This window comes from Staurois parvus, unplaced genomic scaffold, assembly GCF_062004578.1.
Source record: "Staurois parvus isolate SC_StPar_1 unplaced genomic scaffold, SC_StPar_1.0 ptg001823l, whole genome shotgun sequence".
In the NCBI taxonomy this organism is placed as follows: domain Eukaryota; kingdom Metazoa; phylum Chordata; class Amphibia; order Anura; family Ranidae; genus Staurois; species Staurois parvus.
Window position 1 is genome coordinate 22,322 of NW_028319619.1, and position 18,647 is coordinate 40,968.

General features: G+C 46.5%; 1 protein-coding gene across 1 annotated transcript; it reads left to right on the plus strand.

Annotated features, from left to right (window-relative positions):
* Positions 1–553: 553 nt before the first annotated feature.
* Positions 554–17,355, plus strand: LOC149434133 (endosome/lysosome-associated apoptosis and autophagy regulator 1-like). Its single transcript, XM_089664066.1, has 4 exons — positions 554–702; positions 14,135–14,313; positions 16,389–16,554; positions 16,686–17,355. The coding sequence occupies exons 2-4, from the start codon at positions 14,156–14,158 to the stop codon at positions 16,734–16,736; spliced, it is 375 nt and encodes a 124-aa protein (XP_089520192.1). The 5' UTR covers positions 554–702; positions 14,135–14,155; the 3' UTR covers positions 16,737–17,355.
* Positions 17,356–18,647: the final 1,292 nt, after the last annotated feature.

Consider the following 18,647-nt stretch of genomic DNA (forward strand, 5'->3'; position numbering starts at 1 on the left):
CTGACCTTTGGGGAGGGAGGGGGAGCGGGTACCTGAATTTGACAGGTACCCACTCCCACTTTTGCGGAGCTGTCCTTCTCTCTTCTTCCCGCGCCGGCTTCTGTGACAGCCGGGTGCCCACTGCGCATGTGCGAGAAGCGCTGCGCTTTGTGAATGGCCCGGCGCCTTCTGGGACCTGTCATGTGTCCCAGAAGACACCGGACCATTCACAGAAGCCAGCGCGGGAAGACTGTGCAGCGCTGGAGCAAGGAACAGGTAAGGCCCTGCAAGAGAGAACAGCTGAGCGGCCGGCCCGGTATTCTGACATGGTGGCGGCAGAAATGCCGGACCGGCCGCTTTATATTCGCTCCATAAGACGCACTGACATTTTTCCCCCCTTTTTTTGGGGGAAAAAAGTGCGTCTTATGGAGCGAAAAATACGGTATGCAAAAAAGATCATAGGCGGAGTTCAGCTTCAACTTTTGTATGTTTTTTCAGCATCTATGTTTGTACTAATTTTACATTGTTTTTTAAAGTATTACTTAATGTAAAGTAATACCTAATGGATGTGACGTAACACTAATTTTGTCTTACAGAAACTGCCCAGAGGGAACTTGTGATGGCTGTGTATTTCATTTTCTGTGGGAGACGGAACAGGCGTGTCCTCTTTGTACTGTCAATGATTACCACATCATCACAAGTGTGTGTCAGCATGGAATCCAGGTATCTGTCTGTCACCATAAACTCTTTGACTATGTAGATTCTTTTTAAATACGTATAAACAATTTATTTATTATATGTATCCAGCATTTACTGTTTTTGTGAAAGTTGTCGAGATATACAAATTGTTTTTTTTTCTTCCTGTGTGAGTCTGAGTTCTGTTCCAGTTTGTTGCAAGCAATCTTTAAATCAAGCAAACTGCTTGCTACTATAGAAATAAGCATGGCCACCCTTTGATTTATTCAGAATTATAATGTGGAGAAAGAACTGTTCTAAACATCGACATCAAGATACTGGCCAAGATTTTAGCAAACCGTCTGAAGCCTGTGTTGTCATTGGTTATTTCCTCGATCAGACAAGTTTCATTGCTGGAAATGAGGCAAGAGATAATACTAATAGAGCCATCCAAATAATCCATTGGGCACATTCGAATGATGACTATCCGCTCTGCTTGTTACTGTCCATGACGCTGAAAAGAGACACAGATCAAGGTCAACGGCACCCTCTCCTGTCCTTTCTCCATTAGGAATGGGATGAGAAAGGGATGCCCCTTGTCCCCACTCAACTTTATCCTCACCTTGCTTAAACCCAAACATAAAGGAAGTCTGTACTGGGACGTTGGAACACAACACCTATGCAGACAATGTCTTGTTCTATGTGACTGATCCTTTAACATCCCTCCTCAATATGATGGCTGAGCTACAAGGGTTTTACCAGCTCTCTAATTTTAAAATAAACTACAATAAATCTGTGGTTCTTGCCATTCTCTATTTCCTCTGGTATGTGTACACAGTTGCAAACCTCGTTCTCATTTACCTGGTGTCAGAATACCTTAAAATACCTAGGTATTTACCTTCCTAATCTAATCACTGCTCCCAACTATATTCATGTAATTTTGCCCCCTTGCTTAACACTATATGAACAGACCTCACTGTGACGAACCGTCCCTTTTTTTCATAACATTTTGCCCTTTCTGTTCTGGTTTTATCCCCTTAGTGTAGAATGTCTGTGAAACATATACTGCTTTACAGTTTGTTTAGGGAAATGTGACCTTGTAGTCTTTCATTTCTAATAGAGTTCCTACTGTATTGTTGTATTGTAGGGTTTATTGTGGGTGGGGAAAACCTGGTGCCAGGCTGTTGGGTTGGAGTGAAGTTTTATATACTGAGCTGTGTTCAATAAAGAGTAATTCATTTACACCCTACATGAAGTTCCGACTCGTGGTTTGGGAGAGCAGGTAAGGGAGTGTTTTTAGCTATAATACCTGCCTTGGGAGAGTGCTGGAAGACTTGCCGGAAAAGGGGACCATTGGGTAAGACACACTGGAGAAAGTCCAAACCACCAACCGGGACCCCATCTTTTTCACGGAGGCATCTCTGCTCAGCCAGATGGATATACGGGACCTCTGGAAGCCAGCCCTCCAAAGCCTGCTTGTCGCTCGGGGAGGTATCCCAGAGAGGAACTGTTGGACGAGATTATGGCCCTAGACCAAGCGGATGCGCACCTCACTTCACCTGATGCGCACCTCACTTCACCTGATGCACACTCCGCTACACTTAAAGTGAACACTGCTCTGCCAGAAGTGAACTCTGCTTCACAGGAGGAGTTGGAGGAACAGAGCAGCTCATCAGCCCCTGAAACGCCAGGCCTGCTTAGCACTGTACAGAGTCCCCTATACCATTCGGATTTACAACAAGAGGTGGAGTGGCGTTTGGCTCTGTTTGGCAGTGCTCCCACCCACAAACAGATTTCCAAGGCCCTGGACGATGCCACCCAACTGCGGCTTAGTCACTCCCGGTCATCAACCGAGGACTCTGTCTGGGAGAAGATTACCTCCCGCCTTCTCCAGACTGCAACCGGACCAAAGAAAATTCCCTACGCTTTTAAAACTTTCTCGGAGGCGGATGGGGACATTGACAGCTTTCTTCAGGACTTTGAACGGTTGTGCAACATCCATGGTGTGGCAGCCCAAGACCGGGTCCCCATTTTGAGCAGCAAGCTAACTGGTCGGGCTGCAGACGCATTCAGGACTGTACCTGACAGCTACTGCTTTGATTATGGTTATGTTAAGGAACACTTGCTGGCCTGCTACACTCTCACCCCAGAGGCGTACCGCTTAATGTTCCGGGCACTCAAGAAGAAACCCCAGGACACCTTCACTGAATGGGGACATCAGTTACAACACGTTGCCCACAGCTGGGTCCGAGGGTGTCAGATCACCAAGCTAGAGGAACTGTTACAACTGCTGTTACTGGAGCAGTTTTACAATGGACTTCCAGGGGATGTTAGACATTGGGTCCGGGACAAACACGCCCTAACCTTAGCTGATGCTAGTCACTGGGCAGATGAGTACCTGGACAACAGGAGGCTAACCGGGCCCGCCATTCCCCCTGCACCTCGTCCACAACCAGTGGTGCCCACTCCGGTCACCCGAGAATGCCTCAGACCACCCACACCTTCTAATCCAAAGCGGTCTGGCCCACGCTGTTATGGCTGCAACCAAACCGGGCACATCCGCATTCATTGCCCCTGGAATCCACCAAGGCCCCAGAGCAGACAACCCCCTTGGGGCACTTCCAACCGACCCAGCACTCCCTATGGCCGAGCCTCTGTCTACTCCCTACAGGACCACCTGAGTGACACTGCCTCTTCATGGAGGAATTTTACCACCGAGGATGAGGACATCGGGGTCTTTCATGAGGCTAACCCTCTCCAGGCTGCCACCCCGGACAATCGCTGACATCACCAACAGGTTGTCCATGTTAACGGCCGTAAGGCCCAAGGATTACTTAGACACTGGGGCCACACTCACCCTAGTCCAACCCCAACTGGTACCAGACTGGGCTAAGACCGGGCAGTCTGTGGCCGTACGGGTAGCGGGAGGCCATGTCTACCGGATTCCTACCACAAGGCTTCATCTGGATTGGGGGGCCGGGGCCAGGGACGTTGAAATGGGAGTAATGCAAAACTTGCCAGCTGAGGTTCTCCTTGGAAATGATCTGGGAGTCCTGATCTTCACTTTTGGCACCGAGACCCCTGCTGAAGCTCATCCAGTCACCACTCGCCGCCAAGCTTGAGAGCATGCTGCCGCTCCACCTGCCGAGGTTCCAGTAAGAGTCGAGTACCCACCCCCTCTTGAGCTTGTCCCTGCCCTGACCTGGGATTCCCCGCTGATTTTGCTAAAGACCGAACCTTAGACCCCTATAGACGGAGGGCTGGAAGTGCTCCCGGGGGATTGGGAGATGTGAGGTATGAGTGGGACCAGGGCAAGTTGTACTGTGTCCATGAGGGAGTAGGGGTGAGCGTTGCCCAAATACCTCACCGGCAGATGGTAGTACTGAGGAAGTTTCGGTGTGACCTCCTTCAGATTGCGCATGATATTCCTCTTGCTGGGCATTGGGCAAGCGACGGACCCTGCATCGCTTAACCCAGAGTTTCTTCTGGCCAGGAGTATCGGGGGCGTTTTGCTTCCCCGGTCGATACTGGATTGTAAAGTTCTAGGGTTGGAGGGCCAAGCTCCACAGCAGCAGACGACCATTGTCCCCGAAGACCCGGTTTAGCCATACCAGGGGGTTGTGATCGGTGAGTACGGTGAAGGAGCGCCCGTACAGGTAGGGCTGCAATGTCTTGAGGGCCCATACCAAGGCAAGACACTTTCTCCACAGCAGCGTAGGCCACCTCCCGGGGTAACAACTTTCTACTTAGGTAGGCCACTAGATGGTCGTTCCCCCCCCCCCCCGATTTGGCTCAGAACTGCGCCCAATCCAAAGGTGGGGGCATCAGCGTGAACACAAAACCGTTTGGAAGGGTCAGGAGCAGCCAAAACGGGAGCATGGATCAGATCATGTTTGAGCTTTTGAAAAGCCGTTCCACACTCTGGGGACCACACAACCTGTCGGGGCAGATTCTTCCGGGTCAGATCCGTTAGGGGTTTAGCAATGGCGCTGTAGTTGGGGATGAATTTACGGTAGTACCCTGCAGTGCCTAGGAAGGCAAGGACCTGGGTCTTGGTTTGGGGAGTGGGCCAATTTGCTACCGCTTCCACCTTTGCCGGTGCCGGTCGTGCTTCCCACATCGTACCCGATGTCCTAGATATTGGACCTCGGACACCCCAACATGGCATTTGTCCAGTCAGATGGTCAGCCCTGCTTGCCCAATGCGATCAAGCACTTCCCAGAGGTGTAGGAGGTGATCCTTCCAACTATCACTGTAGATAGCTATATCGTCTAGATAGGCGCAGGAGAAGTCCTGCAGCCCATCCAGCAGCTTATCTACCATTCTCTGAAAGGTAGCCGGGACATTCTTCATCCCAAACAGCATGACCCTGGACTGGTACAAGCCGAACGGGGTGATGAATGCCGACTTTGGTACTGCGTCCGCATCCAGCGGAATCTGCCAGTACCCCTTGCAGAGATCGATAGTGGTAAGAAAATTACCTTTGGCCATCCGGTCCAGCAGCTCGTCTATCCGGGGCATAGGGTGTGCATCAGTCACGGTACGGTCATTGGGCCTGTTGTAGTCCACACAGAACCGGACGGTTCCGTCCTTCTTGGGTACCAGGACTACTGGGGAGGCCCAGGGACAGTCAGAGGGTTCTATCACCCCTAAATCTAACATTTCCTTAATCTCTCTTCTCATCCCTTCTCTGATGGGCTCCGGCACTCGGTAGGCCACCTGCTTCAGGGGGGCCTGACCCTGCGTGTCTACTCGGTGGGCAGTTTTGGTGGTGTAACCGGCAGAGACGAGAACAGCCCTCGGTGCTCTTGGAGCAGTTGGTGGGCCTGTTCCTGCGCCTTTGGAGGCAGCCGTGTGCTGATATCTACATCCGCTACACTCAGCTGGGACTGTCCGTCCTCCGGCAGCCCCAGCAGAAGAAGCGTTTCTGAGTCATCAGTAGCCAAGCGCAAATAGCAGCTATACTCTCCTCCTGTCTTTTGATGAACGGTTTCAGTATATACACATGGAAGATTCGCCAGATCCTTCCATCCGAACAGCGAGCTACAATGTACATGGTATCACAGAGTTGTTCCACCACTTGGTACGGGCCCTGCCAGGCAGCCTGTAATTTGTCATGCCCGACTGGTTTCAAGGCCAACACTTTCTATCCTAAGTGAAACGTTCGGTCTCGGGCAGACCAGTCGTACCACCGTTTCTGTCAGCTCTGGGCGGCCTCAAGGTTGTCTCGTACTAGGGTCGTCAACTGTTGTAGCCTCTCCCTGAGCTCCAGCACATAGGCCACCACTGAGATCCTCTCCTCGGCCACTGCTCCCTCCCAGTGATCGCGTAGGAGATCCAGGGGTCCCCGAACCCTCTGGCTGTACAGCAGCTCGAAGGGAGAGAACCCAGTGGACTCCTGCGGTACCTCTCGGTAGGCGAACTGGAGGTGGGGAAGATGGCGCTCCCAGTCCTTATGGGACATGGTTAACGTTCAGAGGAGCTGTTTCAGCGTATTGTTAAACCGCAAAATCACCGGGGGAATCCCAGGTCAGGGCAGGGACAAGCTCAGCAGGGGGTGGGTACTCGACTCTTACCGGAACCTCGACAGGTGGAGCGGCAGCATGCTCTCTAGCTTGGCGGTGAGTGGTGACTGGATGAGCTTCAGCAGGGGTCTTGGTGCCAAAAGTGAAGATCAGGACTCCCAGTGAAGATCAGGACTGATCATTTCCAAGGAGAACCTCAGCTAGCAAGTTCTGCATTACTCCCATTTCAACGTCCCTGGCCCCGGCCCCCCAATCCAGATGAAGCCTTGTGGTAGGAATCTGGTAGACATGGCCTCCCACTACCCGTACGGCCACAGACTGCCCGGTCTTAGCCCAGTCTGGTACCAGTTGGGGTTGGACTAGGGTGAGTGTGGCCCCAGTGTCTAAGTAATCCTTGGGCCTTACGGCCGTTAACATGGACAACCTGTTGGTGATGTCAGCGATTGTCCGGGGTGGCAGCCTGGAGAGGGTTAGCCTCATGAAAGACCCCGATGTCCTCATCCTCGGTGGTAAAATTCCTCCATGAAGAGGCAGTGCCACTCGGGTGGTCCTGTAGGGAGTAGGCAGAGGCTCGGCCATAGGGAGTGTTGGGTCGGTTGGAAGTGCCCCAAGGGGGTTGTCTGCACTGGGGCCTTGGTGGATTCCGGGGCCAATGAATGTGAGTGTGCCAGGTTTGGTTGCAGCCATAACAGCGTGGGCCAGACCGCTTTGGGTTAGAAGGTATGGGTGGTCTGAGGCATTCTCGGGTGACCAGAGTGGGCACCACTGGTTGTGGACGAGGTGCAGGGGGAATGGCGGGCTCGGTTAGCCTCCTGTTGTCCAGGTAGTCATCTGCCCACCAACTAGCGTCAGCTAAGGTTAGGGCGTGTTTGTCCCGGACCCAATGTCTAACATCCCCTGGAAGTCCATTGTAAAACTGCTCCAGTAACAGCAGTTGTAACAGTTCCTCTTGCTTGGTGGTCTGACACCCTGTGGGCAGCGTGTTGTAACTGATGTCCCCATTCAGCGGGCCAGCAAGTGTTCCTTAACATAACCATAATCAAAGCAGTAGCTGTCGGGTACAGTCCTGAATGCGTTTGCAGCCCGACCGGTTAGCTTGCTGCTCAAAATGGGGACCCGGTCTTGGGCTGCCACACCATGGATGTTGCACAACCGTTCAAAGTCCTGAAGAAAGCTGTCAATGTCCCCATCCACCTCCGAGAAAGTTTTAAAAGCAGCGTAGGGAATTTTCTTTGGTCCGGTTGCAGGCTGGAGAAGGCGGGAGGTAATCCTCTCCCAGACCGAGTCCTCAGTTGATGACCGGGAGTGACTAAGCCGCAGTTGGGTGGCATCGTCCAGGGCCTTGGAAATCTGTTCGGCGATGGGAGTGCTGCCAAACAGAGCCAAACGCCACTCCACCTCTTGTTGTAAATCCGAATGGTATAGGGGTCCCTGTACAGTGCTAAGCGGGCCTGGCGTTTCAGGGGCCGTTGAGCTGCTCTGTTCCTCCAACTCCTCCTGTGAAGCAGAGTTCACTTCTGGCGGAGCAGTGTTTCCTTTAAGTGTAGCGGAATGTGCATCAGGTGAAGTGGGGTACGCATCCGCTTGGTCCAGGGCCATAATCTTGTCTAACAGTTCCTCTCTGGTCTTGGAGCCAGCGATACCTCCCCGAGTGACAAGCAGGCTTTGGAGGGCTGGCTTCTGGTGGTCCCGTATATCCATCTGGCTGAGTAGGGACATCTCCGTGAAAAAGATGGGGTCCCGGTTGGTGGTTTGGACTTTCTCCGCAATGAGGAAAGATCCCACCTCTGCCAACCAATTGTGGTGGAAACGTTCCGCCTGGGCTTCCTCGTGCAGAGCAGTTCGTCTCACCCAATGATCCCCTTTTCCGGCAAGTCTTCCAGCACTCTTCCAAGGCAGTTACTATAGCTAAAAACACTCCCTTCCCTGCCCTCTCAAACCACGAGTCGGAACTTCGAGTATGGTGAAAATGAATGACTATTTATTAAACACAGCTCAGTATATACAACTTCATTCCCACCCCCACAAGACAGCCTGGCACCAGGTTTTCCCCACCCACAACAAACCCTACAATACAACAATACAGTAGGAACTCTATTATAAGTGAAAGACTACAAGGTCACATTTCCTTAAACAAACAGTGTAGAATGTCTGTGAAACATATACTGCTTTACAAAGGGGATAAAACCAGGACAGAAAGGGCAAAATGTTATGGGAAAAAAAGGGACAGTTCATCACATAACCCTCTGAACCGACCAGCCCCAAGCGGACCCGTTTGAAGGTCTCGCCGGGTCTGGCGGGTGTTACACAACGGGGGGGAGCCTTGTGATGAACCGTCCCTTTTTTTTCATAACATTTTGCCCTTTCTGTTCTGGTTTTATCCTCTTTGTAAAGCAGTATATGTTTCACAGACATTCTACATTGTTTGTTTAGGGAAATGTGACCTTGTAGTCTTTCACTTCTAATAGAGTTCCTACTGTATTGTTGTATTGTAGGGTTTGTTGTGGGTGGGGAAAACCTGGTGCCAGGCTGTCGGGTTGGGGTGAAGTTGTATATACTGAGCTGAGTTCAATAAAGAGTCATTCATTTTTCACGCTACACGAAGTTCTGACACGTGGTTTGGGAAAGCAGGGAAGGGAGTGTTTTTAGCTATAATACCTGGCTTGGGAGAGTGCTGGAAGACTTACCGGAAAAGGGGACCATTGGGTGAGACGCACTGCTCTGTACGAGGAAGCCCAGGCGGAATGGTACCGCCACACTCACTAATTGGGATTGGGCCGCCTTCTCCTTGATGGGCCATGTAAATATATTGAAAATGAATGTTCTGCCCAGGATCCTATTCTATTTACAAATGGTACCTATCACCTTGCCCGAGTCTTTCTTTTTGAGCCTGAACAGCCTATTCTTGCTTTATGTTTGGAACAAGAAGCGTCCACAACTTGCCTTTTGCATTCTGACACTACCCAAGCGGGTGGGTAGCATGGGCATCCCTGCTATACGCCGTTATTACAAGGACATGTCCTTGTAATAACGGCATATAGCAGGGATGCCCATGCTACCCACCCACTTGGGTAGTGTCAGAATGCCATGGCTTTCCAGAGAATCCTAGACTGGCATCACTATGTCAAAGATCAACTCTGGGTCCCTCTGGAGAGGTTTTTAGCCAGCTATAAATTGTCCCATGCTCCTTGGCCTTCTGATCTCGCATCTCCTACCATGAGTGAACACTCATTGAATTTGTGGGACACCTTAAATAAATGGGCAGCTGTCTCCTCCACTTCCCCCCTTGCCCCACTTGGCGGGCTTCCCTTGGTTTTCTCCGAGGGAAAACCTCTCATTCTTTTGGTCATGGGCTGTGGATGGCGAGGTGAGATGTGTCAGATTTGTTCAGGAGCAAGGCTTATTCCCCCTTGACAACCTAAGAGAGCAGTCTGGTCATTTCCTCTGAATGCTTGGCACTACAGACAGCTCCATCACTTTGTCCCCTAAGATGACCCATTACTCCATCTAGGTGTTGTATAAGATGCTTCAATCAGAGGTGATCAATGACAAGCCCCCATATTTACGGGAGTGGGAGAAATACTTGCAGCATGTCTTCTCAGAGACCCAACTTGACCACCTGTACTGCTTAACCCCCTAGTGCGGTAGACTGTAGACAAAAAAATGCAAGAAAACCTCTTTAAGCTACTTGCTCATATAGGGCTCCTTCTAAAGAAGCTTCCTTATCAGGTTCCTGCTGGAGAGATTGTGGACTGCACGGTACCTTCATGCACATATGATGGGACTGTCCCAAGCTGCCTCCATATTAGCATAATATCAGAGCACAAATCAAGATGATTTTAAACATTGATATCCCTGATTCCTAGATGCTGTTCTTACTCCATGTTCCATACATGCCTCTTTAGCTATTATAGAAAAAGTGCACTGCCACATCTTTTAAACGCAGCAAGGTGCCTGATACTCATTTATTGGAAAAAGACCTAGATTATAGCTGGGCAACGTGGATTCACCCCCCCCCCCCCCTGTCAGTGCCCTGAGTCGGTGGCGGTATGAGCACCGTCCACATCCCAACCTTTTTATAGGCCCTAATATTTGTGCTACTACCTTAAGTGCCTACAGTACAACCTGACTTGCTTCAGCCTGCTGATCAGCATCCTGACCTTATCTGAGTGTTCTTTAGTTGATTTGAATCTACATTTGTTCTTTTGTATTGTTTTGTTTTATTTTTGAGTGCTTGTTTCTCTGTTTTATGCAGCACCTGATGCACAACTGATGATGGGTCACACCATATGGCATGATACTCTCTTGGATTTTTCATATTTGTGCCATGCTTTATTGGGAAGCCTGGAAGGCCTCTAGTTCACTTACTCCATGGTCTGACTGTTAGTAACCAAAGCCAGATCTAGCCAGTCTGATATGGGGGTGCAGTAAAAAATATCAGGGAGGCAAAGGATAGGAGGTCAGTAGGGCAGTGTACAAAAACAGGAATCAGTAGTGGAGTGAACTGGGGGTCAGCAGGGCAGAAGACAGGGGTTAGCAGAGCAGCAGGGATCAGCAGTTTGTAGGGCAGTGTACAGGGGGTCAGCAGGGCAGAGGATGGGCGGTCAGCAGGGTGGAGGACAGGTGTCAGTATGGTAGTGTATTGCAGGAGTCAGCAGTTTGTAGGCCAGTGTACAGGGGGTCAGTATTGCAGTGCACAGGACATATAGTATGTTTTTTAAAAGGTGAACTTAGCCTCTAAACAATTTGTAAACATTGACAATATTAATACCCTTAACAAGTAATTTGACTGGCTTTACAATAAAGTCAAAACAGGATGACAAAATGTAAGCAAGACTGGGATTATGAAAGACATGGCGCACCCCGGGAATCAACAGAGAAATAAGTTCTGTGGCTGGCCAGTGGGAAGGTCTTAAAGGGGGATTGAACAGAATCTGTGCCTGCTGTATACAATGCACACTTATACCACATTTCTCTTATCCACAAAATACTAAATACTGTGCCTTAACCAACAGTCTGAAAGACACAAAGTAAACCTCAGGACAAAGGAACATTTTTTTTTTTCATTACATCTTCCCTTTCATATGTTTTTATGCACAGTAAAAGGATATTTTTGTCTTGGGCAACCATACAGTACATATAATATAAATTCATCTACTTCAGTAGAGACTAGTTGAATTTCAATCTATGTATGGGCAGGTTGGCTGTATAGAAGTTAATCTACCGATCGACTTTGGAGTTTGGAGTATTTTAGTTTTCTTTTTTTTTGTTTTGAGGATCACTTTGGAGTATTTTAGTTTTCTTTTTTTTTGAGGATTACTTTGGAGTTTGGAGTATTTGGGAAAGTTTCTGCATAAAGGACTTGGATTTGTATCTTTAGTGTGTGACTTTAATATTTTTAGACACTTGGTATTTTGGACACTGTGTTTATAATATTTATTTTTGGACACTGCGTTTATAATATTAATTTTTGGACACTGTGTTTATATTATTATATGTACTTGATTCAATTGATTTATACCTTTTATGCATAGTGTATTTAGTTTAGCACTTGTTTGCTTTGGCTATAGGGTGAGCATATTGAGGTACTATCATTTATTACACTTTCAAGGGTGAAATTAAGACTTGTATGCTTTCAGGGGATAGGTTTATATGTTTGAGATACCATCTTGATTCAGATTCTGAGCATTGAAGCCTGTTCACTGTCAGAACATACCTCAGTGGGAGTGATTCCCCATCCACTCAAATTTGTAGATTGTAACTTTATTTTTCAAAACATTGTTGAACAAGAAAAATGACCAATGTATGGGCTGCAGCAGTCCAGCAGTGCCCCCTTACATCAGAATCTGGCAGAGTTCCCCCTTACAGCAGAGTGCCCCCTTACAGCAGAGTCTGGCGGACTGCCCCCTTACAGCAAATTCTGGCAGTCAGAGCCCATAACAAAGGGATTTTATATGGGCACTTTTCTCCTGTCCATGAACATTTGTGGATAAGAGAAGTGTGTCTGTATTATACAAACTGTAAATTTACGGATGGTTGGCAACACAGGGTTGGAGTGTACACATACTGTCACTGTGATATTTTGTGGCCGAACTTCTGTCCTGTGTTACTTTCTGTGGGCACAGTGCTTGCTAAATGTGACCCATGCAAGTGAATGAGGCTGCTCTGCCAGCACCCCACAATTGTGTGCAATGCACATGGTTGTAGTGAGCTAATGTAGGGTTCTAGGGGTTAAAGCAGGTGATACAACATCTCACTGCCTGCCAACTGCTCTCTGAAGAGTAATCTGAATGCAGATTGTTCTTCAGAGACTAAAGTTCATGTGAACAAGCCCCTAAGGGAATGCTGGGGCTAGGCAGGAAGGGGTTAAACAGAAGCATCACAAACGTGAGTAATAACTCTATCAGTGTATCCAGCCTTCAGATTGTTAGCCATCCCCAATAATACTAAAGATGTCTCCAATTGTAGACATTTGTAAACTGGACAAGAACAGAGAGGGAGAGGGGGACAGATAGGGGAGAGATGGGGAAGGAGATAGATAGGAGAGAGAAGGGAGAGAAAGATGTGGGAAAGAGGGGATAAAGATAGAGGGGGGGGGGAGAAGGGAGATAAAGGGGGGAGAGAAGGGAGGAAGACAGATGGGGGAGAGAAGGAAGGTAGAGAGATGGGGGAGCAGATAGAGGGGGAAGAGAAAGGGAGATGGAGACAGATGAGGATGAGGAGGGAGAAAGGAGGGAGATGGATGGGTGAAGTGGGGGGCAGAAGGGGAGATAGAGGGGGGATAGAAGGGGGGGAAGATGGTGGAGGGAAGGGGGGAGATGGAGAGAAGGGAGAGAAAAAGATGGGGGAGAGAGGGGACGGAGATAAAAGGGGGAGAGAGGGGGGCGAAGGGAGGGAGACCAATTTGGGAGACAGATGGGGTGGAGATAGAGGGGGGGGAGAGAAGGGAGGGAGATGGGAGAGCTCAGCTGTAGTGCAGTGCTCAGTTCATCCATCCAGGCTGGTCTCTGAAAGCTCAGGCAGATGAATCAATCCTGCAGGCACCATGTACTGTAGTTGCTGGCTGCAGTGCTTCAAATTTCCCACCCACATACCTTCTCAGACACAGCACTGGCCAGGAATTGGAGTGTGGGCGGGGTAGACAGGAGGAGAGGGGCAGGAGAAGGCAGTGCATATCAATCCCCTTTCCTCTCCTGTGCAGGGAATGGGAGGGGGAGTGTGCTGTCTGGGCTGTGTGAGCCGCTGCAGACAGCTTTTCTTGTTGGACAAAGTCCATAGGTTGCCTGGGGAGGCACAGCTGCAATTTGGAGGGAATAGCTCACCCCAGAAACCCCCCAGATCCAGCCATGTTGGTGACACCTGACGTTTTAGCCCTGGATGCTGCCGCCGACTTGGTGTGCCTTGTACTCTCTCGACTGTCTGGCCTTGTTTTTTTTTTATACCTGCACTCACCTATCCGGACTCCCCAATCCCTCCTTTCTAATGCATCTGCCATGTGGGTTGAGATGGGGTTCACATATTCCTATTTTTAGCTGATATAAGACAGAGGAGCACTTATGATTGTCAGCTGTATACTATATTCTCTACACTGTTTTTTTATGTATGGTGTTGTTCCTTTTTACAACAGAAACAATTGAGTACTGTCCCTGATACTTTATTTAATTGCACTAACATACAATTTTGAGGACAAGCTTCCGGGGAATGTCCCCTTCTTCAGGTCCAAGCAGTACTGATCACAATGTTTTAGCAGAATGTTGGAAGAGATGTAGGGGATGGGAAAAAAAAAGAGATTTGCTTTTTACGCAAATGTATGGAAAAACTTTCTATCAATAAAGATTACTTAGCAAATACTGATAAATATATTAACAAAAGGGTAGTTATTATATGCTACAGCATGTAAATGCTTGTATATGTCAATATCCATTAACAACTTGCTATAATGTATTGTTTTCTAGAGGACAACTGCATTGTGGCATATGCCACGGCTGTGTGTCGGTGGTGTGAAGCTTCCAGAACAGACCGTCAGTATTTGTAAGACAGAGGATTTCTGGCTGAAGGTGGGAGTGACTGGTGGTATTTGCTCTGCACTGATACTCACAGCACTCACTGCTTACTTTTGGACCAAGAATCGAAAGTAAGAATTTACCATAAACATACCTACCATTTTTTTAAAGATGTTTTTTTTTTCTGCTACACATCTTATCTTTAGGGTTTATTCACACCCTTGCATTGCAGAAACTTGCTGTGCTGAGCCTTGAGAGAAAAATGCAGCACGCACTGCATTTTGCAAATTGACATGCATCTCAGCCACTTCATTTTAAATAAATGGCTTAATACACAATTGAAATTAAAATTTGGCAATGTCTTTATCTTCCAAAGGATTTGTAATTCTCTGCATTTATTTAGTTTTGTGATTTGAACATTGGCAGATAAGATATGCCCAGACCTTGGTATTCATTATAGCAGTGAATATGAATATTAATTTTAAATAGGATTAATATAGCAGTGAATATTAATAATACCTGTCTGCTAAACCAAGATGGATTGTGCATTTCTGGCCATGCCAGATATGACAGACATGACAGACTATGTCTACTAGGGTTGCCACTTTTTTCTACATGGAAAATTGGGGGGTGCAACATGGTTAAACCAGCGTGATTTAATCATCAACAGGATGAAAATGGGCCAGATTTTGGCTAACATAATAGCCAAAATTTGTTTTTCTATCTGGAAATTAATACAGCTTCTAATTCATCAACAGTAGAAATTATATTCTGTGACTTTGTTCTTTTTTCTAAATACACTTAAATTATTTTTCTGGCACAAACCATGGTAAAGTTATTCACAAATTAGGCGGAGGCTTTTTTTAAATGCGCATTTTTTATGCACCACAAAACTAAATAGACAAATGGAAAACTAAAAAAAAAATAATTTTCATTAACCTCTTAGTCCCTTGCACACGGGGCTGTCCAGCTCCACTGCATCTCTTCCTGTGGTTTAGTGTGCCATATGGGAGAGACAGTTGCAGCATCCAGCCCCGTTGCAGGCAGCCTGGCAAAGTCTTTGGCAGGCTATGGCCGAACAGGGCTGAATGCTGTACCAATTGGTACCTGCTTTTAGGGTCATTTGTGTCCAACCTAGGGCGTTGAGGACCCACCTCCTGTGGGTATTTAATTCAGCCACCCTCAGTTCAAAGAACATTGTTGCAGAGAACAACACCACATAATGGTGGTGGACCATTTCCTGCAGCATTCAGGATCAACCCATCACCAAAGACAGTATAGGAGAAAGGCAGGATTTGTGACATCACATGACCAGATTGAACACCCAAAGGGAGGTGCGAGGGAAAACTGGAGTTGGTCTTTAAGTTTAAACCTCTAACTATGACCATTCAAAATCTTTCCAATCTGGAAATCCATACATTTTCCTGCTATTTTCCAGATACCATTAGGTGCACCAAGTGCAAACCTCTACTCCAGAAATGACCCTCTCCTTCCCTCTAGTCATGTTGTAATTCTGTATAATAATAATAATAGTCATATCTCTACACTATTGACAGAATTCCAGAACTTCTCAGACACCTATTCCTTCTTTAGAATTTACTTTGCTATGCAGTTCAGCACTCTCCAGGGTATGAAACCATTAAATTCACCCTTAGAACAAAGCCCTTTGAACGAAGCCCTCCAGAGTGCTGCCACCGCTGACAGGGCTTCCATCTTTACCTGGTTTTGTTTCGGGTTTGCGGGCTGCGACTACTTGAATGGCCAAGCTGCATTCATGTCACTCCCTGTGCAAGCACCCAGGTGTCACGGCCATGGCACGGAGCTCTGAAGGAACAGCATAAGTATGCCATCCCTTCAGAGTGCATCCGCTTTTGGTTATATTTACATATTATCTGTATTATGTGCCACCATTGTGTTTATTGTTAGTTTGTGCACTGCTTTTGGAGTTAATGGAATTATATAGGTCACCATTAAACTATTATTTTAACAACAGCATGTGCATTATCATGGAATGACTTTCCATTGAATAATCACTGATGAAAAGGATAAACATCACCTCAGAGTGCCATAATCTTCAGGCTTATTATCTGAAGCCTTTTTAACATGGGCTAATATAAGTAAGCCTGTAATCTCATGTGTTAGAAGGGTCTTCATTTAAAATTTTCTCTTACATTACCATGCAGAGTGATTTTCTTTTGTTACCTAGCTTGGAGTACAAGTATTCACGACTGATGATGAATGCCCCAATTAAGGATGGGGAGCTACCAGCAGCCGACAGCTGTGCCATAATGGAGGGGGAGGATGCAGAGGACGAACTCATATTCAATAATCGTCATTCCATACTACGGAAGTTTATGTCGCTGTCTAAGAAAGTGTGTATTTTTTACATAATCTCTTATATTTCTTCTGCCACTGTCTATGTCTTTATTTCTCCCCTTCAAACAACAAGACATTTTTCACATATGTACCTTAGAGACTTATGACCGTTTTATTTCTTTTACAGAGAACATCAGATGGATTTGACTCTGTACCTTTAAAGTCATCAGACATGTGATTGAAAGTTTTCACCATTACTGACCTAATTTAACAGCACAGGCAATTCAAACCTAAATATCTATCTTTATGTGGTATATTTATTTTTTGCCAAGTTGTCTATTATTTGCATTTAAATCACACACCCTTTCTGTTGTGTGCCCTTTTTGATTATGTAGATTTTTAGTTATATGTAATGCTGCCTTTAGTTTGTCTTTTTTTTTAAAGGATGCCTGCCATGAGAGAAATATGTACAATGGCTATGTGTGGCTGTTATGTTGACTCACTGGTCTCACTACTTTGAGTCACTGACCGAGGGCAATATTAGAGGTAAGGAATTCAGACTTTTTTACTTGGTAATACTACTTCTGGGTCTGTGGCTCTGAAGTACTGAACCAGGAAATTGGAATTTTCAGGCAAGCAATAGCTGCGCACATATTTCTCTCATAAGTATACTTCATTAGTATTCTGCAAACGTGTATATATTTACAAAAAACAAAACTAAGGGTTCTATAAAGTTAAAGGAAAGGTCTGTAAAGGTTTCTATTTTGCCAAAATAAAAAAGTTTTAATATTTTGAATTACCTGTACATTATGTTTCATTTGTACAAAGCATTTGCAATAAATCCTTTGGTGATGCCACATGAGGTGTAAAGGACCTATATAATTGTTTACGCTTGTATTTTTTTTTTCTTACAAATCATTATATATGCATAAAGGTGCCTTTAGTGATATTTTATATATAATCTGCTGATAAAAGCTTTGTGGTAACTTCTGGCGCAGACTGATGTGTTCATTGAAGGAATGGCTAGTTTGGCAAACACAGTCATTCTATGACCAGAGTCCTTTTAGTTGCAACATGTGAAATCCAGAGTTCCAAAGATGATTTTACATAGACACCACTGACTACACATTACATCTTGAACAAAATGGGAAAGAGAAAAGCGTCTTCTAAGTGCAGTATGTATAAATACTTTAACCACTTGCCCTCCAGAGGATTTACCCCCAACCCCCACCCCCTTCTGAGCAGGCCATTTTTTGCAATACAGCTCTGCGTTACTTTGACAATTGCACGGTCATGCAATGCTCCACCCAAATGAAATGTATGTCCTTTTTTTCCAGCAAATGGAGCTTTCTTTTGGTGGTATTTGATTTCCTCTGCCTTTTTTATGTTTTGCACTATAAACAAGAAAAGACCGATAATTGTGAGAAAAAAACAATATTTGACTTTTTGCTGTTGAACATGTCCAGTAAAAAAAATCTAATTTTGTCATACGTTTAGGCAAATATGTATTATGCTACAGGTCTTTGCTAAAAAAAAAAATCCAATACCTGTAAATTAATTGGTTTACGTGAAAGTTATAGTGTCTACAAAATGCAGTATATATACTAGAATTTTTTTTTTTATACTAGTAATGGCGTCGATTAGCGACTTATAGCAGGACTGCGGGACTGCGGTGGGCATTCTGACACTGGGGGAGAACTGTCTGTCACTGACATCCCCAGTGATACTAATACAGTGATCAGTGCTAATAAAAAGCACTGACACTGTACTAATGACACTGGGCAGGAAGGGGTTAACACATGGGGTGATCAAAGGGTTAACTGTGTGTTTTGCTGTGTAAATACACTGCTTTGTATTGCTCTGCTATGCAGAGCAATACAAAGTAGTGTGCTGGAGCTGACAGGGGAGAGATCTGTATTGTTTACATACAGACCTCTCCCCCGTCAGTGTTCCTCGGCGGGTGCCGGCGGGGAATCTCCATCTGGGACCCAGTGATCGACAGCTGTAGCCGCCACGCGTCCCCTTCCAAGAAATACAAAATCATGTATGTATCTGGTCGGAGGTCGCGAAGCAGTTAATGGACTACGGTTAAAAACACTTATAGGATGTTAAAAAAACAGCCCATCAGACATGCGTGAGGTATAATGCT